Source organism: Typopeltis vanoorti, chromosome 6 (assembly GCF_054136105.1).
Source record: "Typopeltis vanoorti isolate ZY-2024b chromosome 6, IOZ_Tvanoo_1.0, whole genome shotgun sequence".
In the NCBI taxonomy this organism is placed as follows: Eukaryota; Metazoa; Arthropoda; class Arachnida; order Uropygi; family Thelyphonidae; genus Typopeltis; species Typopeltis vanoorti.
The window spans coordinates 154174077-154191516 of record NC_143554.1 but is presented as its reverse complement, the minus strand read 5'-3'; the positions used below and the strand labels follow the sequence as shown (position 1 = coordinate 154191516).

At 37.4% G+C, this 17440-nt stretch overlaps 1 protein-coding gene across 5 annotated transcripts in view; it reads right to left on the bottom strand.

Moving 5' to 3' along the window:
- The window catches only part of LOC150106115 (uncharacterized), a 171668-nt gene that overhangs the window by 138156 nt on the left and 16072 nt on the right, over positions 1-17440 (bottom strand). For 4 of the 5 annotated variants that reach the window (XM_090394488.1, XM_090394490.1, XM_090394491.1 and 1 more), the window contains one exon: positions 2237-2407. In XM_090394488.1, coding sequence (XP_090250614.1) covers positions 2237-2407 — 171 coding nt within the window. Of the gene's footprint in view, positions 1-1985; positions 2408-17440 lie in introns of those variants that run through there. The other variant, XM_090394492.1, reaches the window with a different exon arrangement.

The following is a 17440-nucleotide window of genomic DNA, read 5'->3' as shown; positions in this document are numbered from 1 at the left end:
GAGGACATAGTGGAATTGTTCGATGAACGCTTTATTGGAGTATTATTTCATCCTGGAGGAATCGATTTTAATACTAGAGGGAGAGGGGAGATTCGAGGTTTAGAGATGCAGGAGGCAGGTGTGTTCCACATACTGAGTCCTCTGGATGTTAGTAAAGCGGTGGGACTGGATGGTATTTCACCAGGAGTTTTGAGAGAATGTGGTAAGGAACTGACAGTGCCTTTGACCTGTCTTTTCAATGAAAGTCTGGCTGCGGGAAAGGTGCCCATGGAATGGAAGGAAGGTAAGATAGTGCCATTGCATAAGGGCGGTAGCAGACCAGAAGTGTCTAATTGTAGGCCAGTTTGCATGTCATCAGCAGTTAGTAAGATCTTGGAGAAAGTAATGAGGGACCATATACACCATTGGGCAGATGAAAGTAATGTTATCTATGAGAGTCAACATGGATTTGTGAAGGGGGGCTCTTGTTTTAGCAATATGCCAGCCTTTTATGATAAAGTTACAAGAGCATTAGATGAGGGAAAGGCATATACTGCCATTTTCCTAGACTTAGCAAAGGCATTTGACAGGGTGCCACATGATAAGCTGATATTCAAGTTGCAGCACATGGGTCTGGATGTCAGATTGGTCAACTAGATTCAGGATTGGCTGTCCAATAGGTATCAGAGAGTTGTGTATGGTGGAGCAGTATCAAACAGGCAGAAGGGTACAAGTGGTGTTCCACAGGGCTCAGTGCTGGGACCTATATTGTTTAACCTTTATATCAACAACATTGTCCATGGATTGCAAGGGGATAGTCAGTTGTTTGTGGATGATGCGAAGCTGGGAAGGGTTATTAGAAATAGTGCAGATGTGGTAGCCCTGCAAGAGGATTTGAATAAGCTAGATGGATGGGTAAATGAATGGGGGTTTCAGTTTAATGTAGCAAAATGTAAGGTCTTGAGGTTTGGGACACGTCAATGGGACGCTGCACACTCTATGGGAGGAGTTAAACTGGAGGAAGTAGGGGAAACAAGAGATCTCGGGTTGATGATTGATAGAGAACTGAAATTTAGGGGACATATTGCAAAGGTAGTGAAGGTAACACATCAGATTGCTGCAATAATGAGAAGGACGCTGCCCTGTACAGATAAAATGGTTATCATTCCGTTGTATAAGACTCTGATCAGACCACACTTAGACCACTGTTCTCAGATCTTGTCCCCAGGATTTGAAGGGGATAAATTATTTGTGGAAAGGGTACAAAGGCAGATAACAAAGATGGTGTCAGGACTGTACAATGTTAGTTATGAGGATCAGCTGAGAGAGAGAGTGGACTGCAGAGTTTGGTGGATAGAAGAAGGAGAGGTGATATGATAGAGACTTTTAAACTGTTGAGAGGTGGTTACAGGGTTGACACTGGGAGTTCCTTCGCTTGGTTGAACAGCAAGAAGTAGTCATGACAAGAGGCCATCCCTGCAAGTTATGAAAGGAAATTGTGAGAAAGAGGGTGAGGAGTGGTTTCTTTGCATGGAGGGTGGTTGAACCATGGAATGCATTGCCTGATGGGGTGGTGAGATCGAGAACAGTCAATGCGTTTAAGGAGCGGTATGATAGACTTTGTGTTTCCTAGGAGGGACCTCCCTCGATGAGTCTTGATAGACGTGTTTCTTAGAAAGGACCTCCCACGATGATCTTCTGACTCCATGGAGGCCTGAATAATAATAATAATAATAATAATAATAATATACACAGCAGTATAGTGCTATAGGTTTGGAGCCATAAGGGTGATGAGAAGTTCGGACCTCCTGTGTTTGAAGGTAAAGTTTCTTTTTGTTTTTTAATGTGAAGAAAACAATAATAATGAGGAAGAGATCTGAAAGAGAAATAGTATCACACATTGCAAAGATAAAATGGTGAACATGTGAACCATTTGTTAAAAATTACTAGTATTTCAACAAAAAAGAGAATGATGTTCATAGCTACTGAAAAATTTTTTCACTTACTTTCCAATTTTCCTTGCATACTTTTTCTCCAGAAAAGGGACATGTGACCATTCTCTTTGAACATCTACTAGACAGATGACCTACATAATTCATGTGATTCACTTTATCACATTTTTACCAAATAGTCCACTAATTCAGAATTTTCATGAAAATGGTGAGCATACAAATCATTTGATGAAACAGACAAGTATTTCACTGAAATAAGAGAATGATTTTCATGTGACTGATGTAGAAAAGTTCTTTTCTCTTACTTTCTGAGATTCCTTTGGTATCTTTTCTCCACAAAAGGAACATTTGATGGCATTTGATATTTTGCTTTTTGAACATCTGATGGACACGTGATCCACATAATTCATTCGATTCACTTTGGCATCACAGTATTCACACTGAAGCTTAACGAAGTCGCATTTATCTTGGTGTTTCTAGAGAATGAAACATAAAACTGATATTATTTGGTAGTTTTATCCTACAAAGAAGTTAACACTAATACATATATTAAGTAAGTATATGTAAAGTTATGCACTTTGGCATGATTAGATATCCAACAAGCATAATCTACCCATTGGTGGATTATGCTTGTAGTAACTCACAAGGCTAGAGATCTTTCAGTCATGGTGGATGTGAAGTTAAAATTCAAAGTTCACATAGCAAAGATTGCAAATACAAAGCAGGGGATAATACATGATGTTAAAAAAAGCATTGATATGGAAGTCATTTTGCCTCGTTACAAGGTATTGATATGAGTGTGCCTGGACTATTGTTTTCAGATTTGGTCTCTGAGTTCCAAAGTGATAAAGGAGCTATGGAAAGGGTGCAAAGAAGAATTACAAGGATTATATTAGGATTATGTGATTTAGATTATGAGGACATAATGAGAGTAACAGACACTCCTAAACAGGAGCAAGATGATTGGTATGATAAAAAAGGTCTCTAAATTTCTGACAGATTGTTATAGAGAATTGGTTAATAAAATTTTTCATTATATGGAAGGTGGGGGAGACGACAAGAGGGTTTCCATAGAAGTTAAGTTTCTGTACAATTAAGAAAGGGGTAGGAGCTAAATTTTTATCTCAGATCAGTCAGCAAGTGAGTAGAACAGTTTGCCAATTTGAAGTAGTGAGTGTATCTAGTGTGAGTGAGTTTAAGAGAAGGTATGACAGCTCTTGTGGGTGAAGTATGGCCTGGCTTGATAAATCCTTGGCTCCCTGGTGGTCTAATAATAATACTTCAAATCCTATCTTGAACATAAGTTGTTTATAGACATTTTTATTGAAGGTGATTTAGCTGGTTTCATATGACAGGATTTTTCTTCCTCCTAGAAACATGGGCTTTTATTAATTCAAAACATACCGGATGGAGAATGCACACATTGCTATTAGACATATTATATTGGAGGTGGAGGAAATAAGATATCTTGGGATGATAGTGGATAAGGATCTGAAATTTAGGGACACATTGCCAAAATTGTGAGGACAACACAAAGAATTCTGGGAATGATGCTTAGGACACTGACTTCTTGTTCTTCTTGGAGATTCTTGTTCTATTGTATAAGGTTTGATTAGGCAACACATGGACTTCTGCACACAAATTTGGTCACCTGGTTTTCAAAAGGAAGAAGAGATGTCGGAGAGGGTCCAGAGGCGACTTACTAAGGTAGTTTCTGATCTCTGGAATGCCGAATATGAGGAAAGGTTGAGAAGATACAATTTACAGAGTCTAGTGGATAGGAGGAAGAGGGGTAATATGATAGAGACCTACAAGTTAGTAAGGGGTTGTTATAAGATCAATATTAGAAAGGTTTTACAGCAAATGGCAGGATATTGGGGGGGGGGACCAGAAGACATCCCTGGAAGCTGTATAAGGAGGGTGTGAGAAGCAGGTTTTTTTGCATGCAGAGTTGTGAATGATTGGAATGCCTTGCCTGAGAGTGTGGTGTCTGCAGAGAATTTGAGTTTAAGGCACAGAATGATGAGCTGTGTGTATAACAAAAGGACCTCCTAGATGAGTCTTTGATTGCATGACAGTCTTGGGATGATAATATTAATAATAATATCAGATATTTCCTCATTCTCTGTTGAAATGCCATATACCAAAGTCTAATTAAAAACATACTAATTAAGAAATATTGGCCTATAAAAGACTAGAAAAGAGGAAAAAAAAAACATTATAAAGAAATTGAAGGTATTAATACACAGGTATTAATATAAGTCCACATATACAATAATATATAAATACGTAAAATATTTCACATTTTATATTTATTCGTTTCGATGTTCTATTTTAGATAATTCATAATATTATAATAAATGGATGGAGAAACTGATTTGCCTGTCATTAATGTTTAAATGTTCATATAACTATTTTGACTTCAAAGAAGTAATTACCGATCTGTGTCTGCTAGATAATGAAATACAGGTTCCCACTGATGTAGTTTCCATTTTCACTAACATACCACTTCAAGAGACTTTGATTTTAACAAGCTGATTTTCCTAAATCTATTGTTAACCAGATTTCACTATTGATGCAAGCTATTTTATGGGAGGGAGTAAGTTGTTTGATCAAATCAAAAAGAATAATGATGGATAGTCCTATCTCACAAGTTTGGGTGATTATTTTATGGAACATCCAGAAAAATCTACTCTTCTGTACATTTTTCCTCAACCTCATATTGGGTTTCATTTCACTGAACTTTGCAGTTTCGTCCTGCTCAGAAAAAAAATTACTACCAAAAGATATATTTCGGTGATTACATCAGTTATACAAAATACTGAAATAATAGTTCCCGACAAGTTTCGTAAATCGTAGTTTTTACATCTTCAGGGTGTAAATAGTATAACTTAAAGTTTAAACAAGAGAATTAATAAATACAAATCATAACCGTCTGGCTATTCATAAACTCAAATAACAGAATGCAGATATAAAACGTTATTGACGTCGAACAATACTGGACGATGTCATTTAGGACATCGTCCAGTATTGATAAAATGGGGGGGAGCAATGGTGAACTATCCTGTAAAAATCTCACCAGAAACACTTTGTGGGCAAGTCAACAAAGTCACATAGAGTCTAAAATGACTGAAGGGATAAATCATCAACATCATCAAATTAAATGAACATCTGAACAAACAGCACGGATGCTTCCTAAATACAATTTATATACTTCCTTCAAACCAGATCCAAAGCTGTCCTCTTTTCTATAATCTATCCAGGACAAATTATCACCTCTCTCTGTCTCTCTCCTTACAAGGTGTCTATCAAGTGCCCTGTTAATTGGTTTTGTTACTTTGGAGAGATTGGCTATTCTACTAAGATTAGAATCCAAGAACATATTGGTATAGACATTGCATTTTTAGAATCTGACAAGAATGGAATTTTTTCCCATACCAATGACACTAAACACAGGATTTTATGGAAACTGAAAAAGATTCTTTATTTTAGCATATTCAAATTTGATTGTCTGTACCATGAAACATGTGAAACCTTATAAAATCATCCAAATCACTCTGAATGAGTACCAGTTTCAATGTTTTGGGAAGTAATGCCATTAGCAGTTCATATTTTATTTTATTTTTTAAAATACTGATCATCTTATTTAAATTTTAGTTACAGAAGCTATCCAACTTGGCCCTTTGAACCATAATGGTGCATTCACCTGTCAACTTGTCTGTGACTTAGACAAAAGTTAAGAAACACATGCTATGTGACTCATTTCTTGTGATTCATGTTTTAAATGTAAAACATCTTCTCTTCTCTCCCTGATGATGTCCATGTTGGATAGTATTGAAAAATATATCGAAGTTTTTTTTAATAAATTTTATATTTCTTTTCGCAAGTGTTAGCCATGTAAGTGTTTTACAATATAACTATTTTAGCTCTCTAATATAATTTCTATTTTTTAATTAATTCTCTATTTCTCCAAAATCATTTTGGCGACAACAATATCAAAATACTTGTGTCTTTTTTTATCATAATTTTTCTTAATCATGTTGGAGGTTTAATGGAATATTTACAGCACTATGAAAGGATTAAAAACTAATTTTAATACTTTCAATATTTTGTCTCAGTCACTGAGACATCTTCAGGGATTACAAATAACTCTTGAAACACACACTCAAATACAACACAATACTAAGTGAAACATGTGGGTGACTCTAAATTCCTATCTAGGTGGTGTACCCTCTATGGGCATTTGTAGGTGGTCTAGGATGTAAAGTGGGACCTTTGATAATTAATGTTTCCCAAATTTTGGTAAGTTTGGGAAACATTTCCCGAATTAAGAAATTTGGAAAATGTTTAAAAACAGTCTTTCTTTTTTGAATTTACTATGGTGGAGCAAGGTGATTTTTCTCCAAGAGATCCTGTGGATTGCATCCAAAACATGGTCTGCAAGGACAAACTGACCATAGTTGTGATTGCAAATGTATGATTTGTGTTCTTCTAAACGGATGATTGCTAATCTACCTCTGTCTGAAGTAAGCCAGCATTCAGGAACAGGGTACTTTATATACTCCAGGTACTGAGAGAGAGAGAGGAGATAACTGATCTTTGGTAGAATGGATAAGGGTAGCAGGTTTACAGTAGGACTTAAATGCTGTGTGGAGGTTGTACATTTTTAAGGACCTGGCTATTTTTTTTGATGTCCCATAGATGCAGGGTATGTGATGGCATTTCTTAAATCCTTCTGAAGAGATGGCTGGGGGGATGGGGAAGGAAATGATTATTTTTTTAATTCTGTAATTGCAATAGCCACTAGAAAGGAAGGTGTTGTGTATGTGGTTTAGTTCAGTTGAAAGGGAGGTTCCACTGGAACAAAGATTCTGGACTGTATTGGTAAGAATTTTAATAATGCCATATTGTTGAGAGGGGTGGACGGTGGGGGAGTTTGTGGATGTACCTGCCTGTGTAATAGGTTTTCTACATACAGTGAAGGAAAGGTTACCATTAGGAAGGAGTGTTACTAAGGTGTCCAGGAAGGGTAAACTATTATTATTTTCCTTTTCCCATTGTAAACTGGATTCTATATATTTTTATATATATAAAGTCCATACGGTTAGCCTAGTGGCTATGTGTTTCACAACCATATGCCTGAGAAAGGAGTATCCTAGATTTGATTACTGTTGAAGACGTAAGGAGCTTAATGATCTTTCTCAGCCATAGCCAAGTTAGCCAGTCTTGGGCGTGGACGGCAGGGTTTCCCCCCAGTTTATCTGTTTAGTTTTTCATCCTGCAAGCAGGCAAACCGACCCGATGAACACACATGGATTTACATTCATAAATATATAATCCCTCATTAGGAGGGCTCAATCAGTCCTATGGAACAGATGAGGAATGGGGATATTCCCATATGAATGGCTTCTTGCTCCCTGTACAAGTTAGCTATCAGCCTGATTGTGTTGAGGAAACCCATTCTTTTCATTACTTCCAACAGTTTTGCATGCTGGTCACAATCAAAAACTTTAGTCTAAGAAACACATTACCAAAAGGAGTCTGAATTCTTCGAGCTACAGTCATAAGATTAGTACAGCAAGGAAGGCAAGGGATACCATCTTACTCATAGTCATTTCCCTAGATGGTAGCATATATAGCTGCCCCTAAACAGCTGAAAGGTTATAACCACAACAACATATATATAAAATTGAAAAGAGAAACAAAAAATCCTTTGCACCCAAGGTACAAAATGTACTATATGTTTACAAAATAGCCTTTCGTGGGCAACATAAAAAAAAAGTGTGCAGGTCAGAAATGCTTGTCTTCTACTGTTGGAGAGGCAGGATGTAATCAGTCTGGTGCCTTGACCTATCAATGTTAGATGTCCAAGTATAGGTCCATCGTGGGTGTTTCTGGAAGTAGGTATCGGTAATAACTAATCTGTTAGTATGGGCAAATTCCAACAGCAGTTTTTCACCATGGGTGTTACATTCACCCAGACCAAACATGCCATGCTCAGGCTTAACTCTCATACTCTTTCCCACTTTTGCATTAAAGTCCCCTAAGAAGCAAAGTACATCTCTCCTTGGTAGGAAGTCCAAAACAATGTGTAAGTTTTCATAGAAGTCCTCACTTTCTTCATCCTACTTATGGGTGCATAAACTACCATGCTTGACACATTAGCAGGGTGAGCTTTAAGTCTAATACAAAGTGTCCTGCCACTAATAGAATTATAACCAAGAAGGGTTATAAGATAAGAAGGTAAATAAGGTAGAAGATATAGTATAAATATTTAAAGGCTATTTCCATGGATGAAATATCTATTGCATGCCAGTGGAACTGTATTGCATACAACATTGGAAGACAAAAAGATAGCATGAAAGTAGAAGGATACTCACAGGGCATGACAAAAAAGTGACTGCATCATTATATAAGACAGATTAGATCACATTTGGAATACTGATTTGATCTCCTCAGTTTACAGAAGAGGAGATGCAGAAAACCATTTTAAAGGGATCAAAGGAGAATGATTGAAATGATTTTAAAACTGTGGACTGCAGATTTTGTAGCACAGAGAATGGATGATAGAACAGAGATATATAAGTTAATGTTGAAAGTTTTTCAACTTGGTTATATTATAAATTGAAGATGCCAAGAAAATATATTCTTTCTTTAATCCTTTATCCAAGTGTAAGCAAACAAAGTTTGCACGTGAAGTAAATTCACAACTAGGAAACTCGTGTATAGAGGCACATTATGGATGTCCATAAGGATATGTCCTTTGCATTATGGTTATTTATTTTATTTCATATGGTGATTCAATGGCCGTGAGCCCCTTTTACGGGGAGGTATGGCACCACCTCAATCCCCCTCCCCCTATTTTTTATCCAGGCTCGGGACTGGCATAACTGACAATTCAGACCTACGGCTGGAGGGATTGTCTTAGGTATTCCTGTCTGTATCTGTGTGTGCTCATGGGGCTGGTTTCCCTGTTTGCGGGATGAAAAACCCCAGCTAAACCGATGAATGATGAAAGGATACTCACATGTCAGGACAAAAAAATGACTGCACCATTATATAAGACAGAGATTAGATCACATTTGGAATACTTATTTGGTCTCCTCAGTTTAAAGGGATCAAAGGAGAATGATTGAAATGATTTCAGAACAGTGGACTGCAGATTTTGTAGCGCAGAGAATGGATGACAGAACAGAGATATATAAGATAATGTTGAAAGTTTTTCCACTTGGTTATATTATAAATTAAAGATGCCAAGAAAATATATTCTTTCTTTAATCCTTTATCCAAGTGTAGGCAAACAAAGTTTGCGCGTGAAGTAAATTCACAACTGGGAAACTCGTATATAGAGGCACATTATGGATGTCCATAAGGATATGTCCTTTGCATTATGGTTATTTATTTTATTTCATATAGTGATTCAATGGCCCTGAGCCCCTTTTACGGGGAGGTACGGCACTGCCTCAATCCCCTCTATTTTTTATCCGGGCTCGGGACCAGCATAACTGACAATTCAGACCTATGGCTGGAGGGATTGTCTTAGGTATTCCTGACTGTATCTGTATATATGTGTGTTCATGGGGCTGGTTTGCTTATTTGCGGGATGAAAATCCTGCTGTCCACGCCCAAGACTGGATAACTTCGCTATGGCCGAGAAAGATCCTTAAGCTCCTCTCGGCACCGATGGGAATTGAACCTAGGACACACCTTCCCCAGGCATATGGTTACAAAGCCACTAGGCTAACCACACATACTGCATTATAGTATGCTAAGGCAAGTGATGTGAAGTCATTAGCCTCTATATATGAGTTGCCCAGTAGTAAAGTTATTTCACATGCAAACTTTGTTTGCTTTCACTTGGATAAAGATTAAACCAAGAATATAATTTCTTGGCATCTTTAGTTTATATATATAAGTTAAACAAGAGGATTTTATGAGCCAGATTCAGTGAAGATTTTTCAATAAATGGAAGTTGTATTAAGAGTACAGCAATAAGGGGGAAGGGGTGAACTGCAGATTTATCTAAGGAAATGGCTACCAGGAAAGTGGATACAACATCAGTGAATAAATTTTGTGTTATTTACCCAGTCACAGCAAAAGCTGATACTGTTATTTTAGGTTGTGAACATTAAATATAAAAATAAATTGGTTTAGGGTATGCTTATATCATATATATATGTAGATAATATTGAGAACTTTCTACATCTATCTCTCATCCTGAGATTTTTATTTAATAAGGTCAAGCACCTTATGGTAACTTGTTTTGGTAAAATACTTATAAGGTCTATATTATTTAAACCTTGGTATTTCTAAGCCTGGATCCTACTGATGAGACCTCAATAAAGGTCGAAACCGGTCTGGGTAGTGGCCCTTGCCTTTAATGCATAGCATCATACATCTCCTCAAGGAGATGTGCTTTGCATTAAGGGTAAATATTAAGAATAGTGATCAGAGCTTATTCCACCTTTACCATGAGTTGCCTAAGACTTGCACTACTTGCAGGTGCAAACTTCACTTACTTGTCTGTTTGCTTACTTAAGAAATGGATTAAAACCAGGTTTAAAATTGCTTGATATCTTTAACACACACACACACATATACATAGTGTGAGCCTCTGCAAAAAAACCTGGACAAGGAGCTCCCAAACAATAACATTTTAAACTATCTCATGAACAACATTACTTTGGAAAAAAGGAATGGGTATCCTTAAATGGGTGAATTGGTGACTTGGAGTAGGATTTGGTTTGGTTTGTTTAAAGTTTACTTGCACAAGGACAGCAAAGGCCATGCTGTGCCAATATGAAAATTAGAGCAGCACAAGGTAACAGGTAGACCTACATCTGAAGAGCTGCAAAAGATAAATAATTTAGTTTAAAAAAAATAGAGTTATTAATTAACAACTGTGCTCGAATTATAGTATATTGCAGAGTTAATCTGTTTAGCATAAAAAGTTTGTTTTAAATTAGTGTTAATTAGTACTTTGATAAGATATATACATAGCGTAGCACATGCCACCAATAAGCAAAAAAACAATGCCGTCCAAATTGCCTTCTTTGTTGAATAAATTTAACCCAAAGGATTTTGTTCAATGTAACATCTGCGGGATGTATGCTTTCCTGAGAGCGGTGGGAGTTTGGTTCGAAAATGATAGTGGTGGGAAAGTGCACCAAAAGTGTCAGGAATGTGAGGATTTGAAGTGTGTCTCAGGTCACGATTTAATGGATGAAAGCAATAATGTGATAGAACATAGTGATATGATAAAATTCGCGAGGTAGTGCCAGATAGTATTGAGAACGGTGATGAGATTGAGAGTGAAAGTAAAAGTACAGAGTGTGAGAATAGTTGGAGTGATAATAAAAATGAGGAGTTAGTTGCAATGAGGGAGATTGCACGGTTGCGCAGAGTGATACATAGGGAGCTGGAGCAATTACAAAATTGCTTACCGAGTGCATCAGCTAATGGAAGGAAGCGAGTGTGTGATAAGAAAAATGAGAGCATGATTGGTAGTGAAAGGATAATGAAGGAACGAGTGTTGTAAAGTTATTTCACATGCAAATTTTGTTTGCTTTCACTTGGATAAAGATTAAACTAAGAATTCACTTGTACACCTCTTACAAGTGAATCTTGTAAGAGGTATACAAGATTCACTTGTAAGAGGTATAAAAGATGAGAGTTCAATAAAATCATACATGCTGGGTCCGAAAATTAAGGATGTAAGTAAGGCTATTAGAGTGCAAAAGCAGAGGGTGAAAGAAGCGATAATAGTGGCAGGGATGAATGATTTGAAAGGATATAAATTCACTATGAGAGAAGACTTGAAGGAATTACTAAAGGTAGCAAAAGAAAAGAGTGAGAGAGTTAAGATAGTGAGTCTGTTGCCATGGTATGACAGAGAAGAGTTCAGAAGAAGGGCCATAATTGCAAACGACTTTAATCACAGGTTATGTATGAGGAATGGTGTGGAGTTTGTGGATGTGTGGAGTGAGTTTGATGGGCGAAAAGACTTATATAAGATGGATGGATTGCATCTGAATGGATTTGGTGAGAATGGAAAAAGTGTTGCCGAACAAAGTGAAAGTGGATGTGCAGAATCAGGGAAACTAGAGCTGTTAAGGTGGGGAGGGAGAAGGGGGAGTGCATATGCGGACATCAGTGAGGCAGTTGAGTGTAAGAATGTGAATAATATGCCTGAGCTAGTACGAAGGACAACAAATCAAAATTGAATAGCTAGTATAGGGCATCAAGATAGGAGTGGGACTAAGAGGCTTCAGCACCTCATGTATACTAATGCCAGGAATATTAGGAACGAGAAGGAAGAATTTTTGGCCTTGGTTGGCTCTTCCTGGCCACAAGTTATTGGCATTAGTGAGACATGGCTGACAGAAGATGATATAGCTAGTGGGATAGAATGTGAAGGGTATAATGTGTTCAGGAGGGACATAGAGAAAAAAATGGGGGAAGGAGTGTTATTGATGATAGCTGATGAACTGCAGCCAAGGAGAATTGAAGCTGAACCGCAGGATAGTGAAGAGAGCACATTTGAGGCTATTTGGTGTGAAATTGAGACAAGCAGAACAAAATATACAGTTGGGTCTTGCTATAGACCAGGTGATGGAATAAGTGGTGGAGATAGTATGCATAGACAAATAGATGCAATGAGTGGAAGGAGGGTAATTATTATGGGGGGGATTTCAACTATGGTAACATTGATTGGAAGGAGGAGAGGACACATGGGAGGAAGGAATTGGATTTTATGCAGTTATTAAGGGATAACTACCTGAGACAGCATGTAATAGAATATACTAGGGGTTTGAGAGTGCTTGACCTAGTAATTGCATCAGAGAATTTGACTGTAATGAATATGACCATTTTAACACCAATTGGTGAGATGACCATAAGGTTTTGACCTGGGAGGTGGCCAAATGTGTGAATTTTCAATTAAGAAAGGGTACATGCAGAGGTACCGGGCTGGTGAGTATGACAAGCTCAGGAGATTGCTTGGTTCAGTGCCATGGCATGTAAAACTGCAAGGGCTGGAAGTTGATAGTGCATGGGAAGTGGTTAAGGAGTGTTTGAAGGAGATAATGGCTGACTGTATACCTAGAGTCCAGATAGTAAATCAAGTAGGGGTTAAATGGATGAATAACACCATTAAGCTTGAGCTGCAAAAAAAAAAAAACAACTGTGGAGGGAATTTAAGGAGAAAGGTGACTTGCAGGCACACGAATAGTATAAAGCACAGACCAGAAAGGTAACGAGTGTGGTAGGAAAGCAAAAGCTGATTATGAAAGGAAATTAGCCACACAAGCTAAAGAGAATCCCAAACAGTTTAAGGAATGTGGATAGTAGGGAGGTAACTGAATTAGTTGATATAGTGGAATTACTGAGCAAGTACTTTGCAAGAGTATATCATTCAGGTGGTGATATTGCAGGAATGAAAAATCCAACAGGTTATATGGGAATTGTGGTGAATGAAATAGAGGTGAATAGTATATTACAAAACCTTAATGTGAATACAGCTATAGGTTTGGATGGTATACCAGCTCGGATGTTAAGTGAAGCGGCAAAAGAATTGTCAGTGCCCTTGACCATTTTGTTTAATTTGAGTCTTGGGTCTGGGTTAGTCCCGAGGGAGTGGAAAAAGGGGAAAATAGTACCACTGCATAAGGGAGGTTCCAAGACTGTTGTTGCAAATTATCAACTGATCAGCATATCAGGAGTTGTCAAGGTTTTGGAGAAAGTAGTCAAGAGAAGAATACAGGAATGGATAGATGATAACAGGATACTGAATGGGGGACAGCATGGCTTTGTGAAGGGTAGATCATGCCTCACTAACTTGCTCACGTTTTATAACACAATGATGGCTGAGCTTGAAAAGGGTAATGGGTTAACAGTCATACTGCTGGACCTTGCTAAGGCCATTGACAGGATACCACATGGAATTCTAATCAGCCTGCAGCATATGGGGATGGATATAGGGTTGGTGAGATGGGTGGTTGACGGAGATATATCAGAGAGTAGCTTATTAGGAGTAGAGTCCAAAAGATGGCCTGTGACTAGTGGTGTGCGGCAGGGTTCTGTTCTTGGACCCCAACTATTTAATTTGAATGATAAATGCACGTAAACACAAGAAAGATATATAATTAACCAGATATTTCGGTCTGGAAATAGCAGACCATCCTCAGTGGTATTACAAGAACAATTATAAATTTACTTCAAAATATTCCGTTTCATACTTAGTGATATAACATCACGTGGCTTGTTCTATTTTAAACGATCTATTGTTAATATTCTAGCTTGTATTTTTTATAATTGTTCTTGTAATACCACTGAGGATGGTCTGCTATTTCCAGACCGAAATATCTGGTTGATTAAATATCTTTCTTGTGTTTACGTGCAATTATCATTCAGTCTTATGTCACAAGTATCCTTAAAACAGCAAACTATTTAATTTGTTCATTAATGATATTGAAAAGGATCTGAGAGGAACTATTCATTTGTTTGCTGATGATGCAAAGTTGGGTAGAGCAATTGCGAGTGCACAGGATGTCAAAATTTTACAGGATGATTTGGATAGTTTGGAGGACTGAGCTAGGGAAAATAGATGTCAATTTAATGTGGCAAAGTGTAAGGTTATGGGGTGAAAAGATTAGCAGCAGTATACTACATTGGTGGAACTGTACTCCAGGAGATTGACGAAGCTAGGGATTTGGGGGTATTGGTGGATAGAGAGTTGAAATTTAGGGGGCACATTGAAAAAGTGGCTAAATCAGCTCATTAAATCACTTGGATACGGAAGAATACTTTGACGAGCAGAGACAAGCAAGTTACTTCCTCTGTATCAAGCCTTGATAAAACCCATCTTGACTACTGTGCCCAAATCTGGACGCCAGGGTTTCTTCTTGATGGGGAGGAGCTAGAGAGGATCCAGAAGCGAGTGACCAAGATGATAGCAGGTCTATGGAATGAACCTTATGAGAGCAGGTTGAAGATTTGTGGATTGCAGACATTGGTTGATAGGCAGAAGAGGGGTGATATGATTGGGACATTCAAATTACTGAAAGGTATCTATAAGATTAATTCATAGGATATTTTTCAGAACAGGTATGGTGGTGGTGGTGGTAGGACTAGGGGCCATCCTTGGAAACTGGGCAAGAGTGTGATTAGCAAAGGTGTTAGAACTAGGCTTTTTGCATGGTGGAGAGTGGTGAATGAGTGGAATAAGTTGCCAGAGTCTGTTGTGGGTGCGAATGTGAGTGGATTCAAGGCAAGATATGATAGATACTGTGTGGAAGCTGAATAGATGTTGACATGATGTTTAAGGTCTCCCTCGATGAGGCTAAGGACCCCTTGGGGCATTGAATTATTTAAACAAACTGGAAATTACAGGTACAAATTGCCTCACATAATCGATACATAAAAATGTTGTATTATTTCAAGTTGTTCCAACTGACGTGCCATTGTTTATTGCAATCGTGCGTGAAGGTTCACGTGAACGCCAATATTGAACAACTGTAGCATGGCTATCTGGGATGTTATAACTTAAATTGTTGTTTAAGTGGACCGGATTCAGCAGGATTTCTCTTGATTCTACAATTTTCCTCTCAAACTCATCATCACAGTGAAAGATATTTTCTGATCTATTCCAGCAAACGGAGTGGCTTTGTTGGTTATCATTAGGATTATTTGAAAAAAGAATAAGACTGGATAACGGCGTTGCATGAGATCTTTTGTAAGAGATGTCTCTCTTATGCTCTTCTATTCTTTGTTCAATAGATTTGTTTGTTTGTCCAAAGTATGGGATATTGCAATCGCACCACAATTTATATACTCCAGGGTACTTAAGGTTGTGATGAGTAGGTTTTGGATGGCTGATTAGAGAACGGATTTTAGGAAGTGTGGTGAAGAAGGTCCTGATATTATATTTTTTAAGGACTTTAGCTATTTTTTTGGAGACTGTGCTAATGTATGGAATGGAGATGCTACCTTTAAAATTAATAGTCTCTGTTGTGCACTGCCTAGGAGGATCCAGAAGAAATTTCTTAATTGTTTTTTCAGAGTATCCATTTTGTTTAAAAATAAGAGTGAGGTGATTCATTTCTTTTTGTAGTTCATCTTGTTCATTTAAGAGAGAACGTGCTCTGTGTACTAAGGTAGATATAGTTCCAAGTTTTTGTGGTGGACAATGATGAGAAAGATTATGCAGATATCTATTGGTATGCGTAGGTTTTCTGTACATAGAGATTTTTAATCTTTCAGAGCACCATGTAAGCATAACATCCAAGAAAGGTAAGGAGTTATTATTTTCTAAGTCAGCAGTAAATTTTATATTAGGATGTTGGATGTTTAGATGACGAAGAAAATCTGTGAGAGATGTGTGCCCGTGATTCCAAATAATGAATATATCATCAACATATCTTTTCCAAACTTTTGGTTTAAGTGAGGAGGAAGATATGGCTATCTTTTCAAAATCTTCAAGGAAGATGTTAGCTAGCACTGGGGACAAAGGATTTCCCATTGCCAGGCCTTGTTTTTGTTGGTAAATGAAGTCCTGATATCTGAAGTAACCTGAATGAATGCAACGCTTAATAAAGTGAACATTTTTTTGGATAATTTGTCCTGTAGTAATGTAAGTACCTCGTCCATAGGAACGTTAGTAAATAAAGATATAATGTCAAAACTGGCTAGAATGTCATTTTCATCGATGAGAATATCTTTAATATGAGAAACAAAATCTGTGGTGTTTTTGATGAAAGATGAAGATTTATTGGAGAAACACTTGAGGTACTTTGCTAAATAGTTTGAAAGTTTATATGTAGGTGAATCAATTCCTTCCACAATTGGGCGAAGAGGGGTGTTTTCTTTATGAATTTTGGGAACTCCATAGATGCGTGGGATAAGAGGATGTAGAGAGCGTAATGAGAGGCGAACATTATGAGGAAGTTCACTCGCAGTCTTTAACAAGTTGTTTGTTCGGTTTTGTAATTCTCTTGTAGGATCTTCCTGAAGAATTGAATATATTGAACTATCTCCAAGTAATTGAAGCAATTTGTTGTGGTAATCTTCGGAGTTGAGGAGGACCGTGGAGTTGCCTTTATCTGCAGGTAAATAATAATGTTGCTGTTCTGTTTTAGATTTTTTAGGGCTCTTCTTTCAGCCACTGAAATATTATCTGTTGGAGGTTTGGCATTATTTATAATGAAAATCGATTCAATACGAAGAAGTTTCGCTAAATGATTAGGAATGAGTGAACTTGCTTTTTCTATTTTTGTAAGGAGAGATTCTTTAGGGATAAATTTTGGTGAGGGAATAAAATTGAGACCTTTGCTAAGAATATCCGTTTCTGCATCCGTTAACATATGAGAAGATTTGTTCACTACTACCTTTTCAGGATTAATACAGGCTTCACTATGACCAGATCCGTTTTGTGTCCTTATTAGATTATTAAATTTCTTGATAAGAGTATATTTATTCTTGTTTTGTATTCGTGTGGCTTGTGCTTCACTGTT